Below are 1,345 nucleotides of genomic sequence, written 5' to 3'. Positions count from 1 at the left end.
ATAAGATAAGATAAGATAAGATAAGATAAGATAAGATAAGATAAGAGATTTATTGCTGCCATAGTGGGGAAATTTGCACATTTATAATAAAACAGACCCAAGCAGGGTGTCGAATCCTGCATGTTTTAGTTGTTTCTCTACGCTTCATGTTCTGCAGAAACCCGTTAATTACTCGTTAACTCAAATCAGGTGCGTTAAAGCAGAGAAACACCTGAAACATGCAGGACCAGGACCAGGACCAGGACCAGGACCAGACACCACAGGTCTAAAGTCAACTCACCTAGAGAAGGATGAGGGAACTTACCTGATATAACAAAGAGCTCATTTTAGTCCTGCTTCTATCTGGAAACTCAGGTTTAAAAAGTGTTTTTCTTAATAAATTTCTGATTTTTTCTTGGGAGTGTGGCTCCCAAGCTTTGGAACAATCTACCCCACAACKTTAGACAGRCCTCRTCACTTCCTGTTTTTAAATCTCTATTAAAAACTCACCTGTTCTCTCAGATTTTTGATTAACTGTGAGTTACGTGTTTATCGTTGATGTTTTGTCTTTTATWTAAATTTTTGCCTTGTGTTCAGCACTTTGGTGACAACTTGTTTTTAAAATGTGATTTATAAATAAACTTGATGATGATTAATGAGGTTCTGCAGCTGAGCTCCTTAATCTGCTGTAGGATTAAACTGTGTCTCAGCGGAATCTATGGGGCTGCAGCAGCACTGAGTCATCTAATCTATGGGTTAGGACCATGTTTAAATTTGATCAAACGGTTCTGTCTTTCAGGCAGAAACGATGTGAAACCCACCTGAAGAACTCAAAGTTCAGACACGCCTTGGGAAGGAAGAATTTGTCGTCCTGCTTAAACCACACTTTACTCATGGCAGTGTTCTGGAAGAAACACACGTTTTCATGTCAACTCCATGTTTACGATGAAGAAAGAAGTCAGATTTATTCCAGTTTACTGTGAAAGGTTATTCAAAAAGTCCCAACAGAACCGGCCTCTGGGTCCAACACTTGCCTTGATCAGCGTAGGGAGAGACGGAGAGTCTTTCTCCAGAGGGTAGATCTCAAAGTTTGTGGGGATRAACTCGTTCTTCATCGGTAATTTGAACTGCCCGTTCAGGTCGGCGTTAGCCCACGTCTGAAACACACGAGGTTGTCKATTTATCCAACTGAACCTTTGGGTCCAGGACTGGTTGGAGACGAGTCAACCAATCAGAATGACTTAAAGGAATTCACGATTAGTTGTAACATTAGACTTTATTTCAACTGTAAAATAAAGACTGTAAAATATTTTAACACGGACGGAGCCATTTTATTTCCACACAAAGCATTCTGGGTAAATGATGA

The 1,345-nt window shown here is 40.0% G+C and overlaps 1 protein-coding gene across 1 annotated transcript in view; it reads right to left on the bottom strand.

The window, feature by feature from the left end:
• Positions 1–1,345, bottom strand: part of ide (insulin-degrading enzyme) — a gene marked incomplete in the record, with an annotated part of 35,243 nt that overhangs the window by 23,918 nt on the left and 9,980 nt on the right. Inside the window, 2 exon segments of the mRNA XM_014021165.1 lie at positions 801–883; positions 1,014–1,136. Coding sequence (XP_013876619.1) covers positions 801–883; positions 1,014–1,136 — 206 coding nt within the window.

Source organism: Austrofundulus limnaeus, unplaced genomic scaffold (genome assembly GCF_001266775.1).
Source record: "Austrofundulus limnaeus strain Quisiro unplaced genomic scaffold, Austrofundulus_limnaeus-1.0 Scaffold280, whole genome shotgun sequence".
NCBI classification, from domain to species: Eukaryota; Metazoa; Chordata; class Actinopteri; order Cyprinodontiformes; family Rivulidae; genus Austrofundulus; species Austrofundulus limnaeus.
Note: the sequence above shows the minus strand (reverse complement) of the source record. Positions and strands in the feature narration are given on the sequence as shown.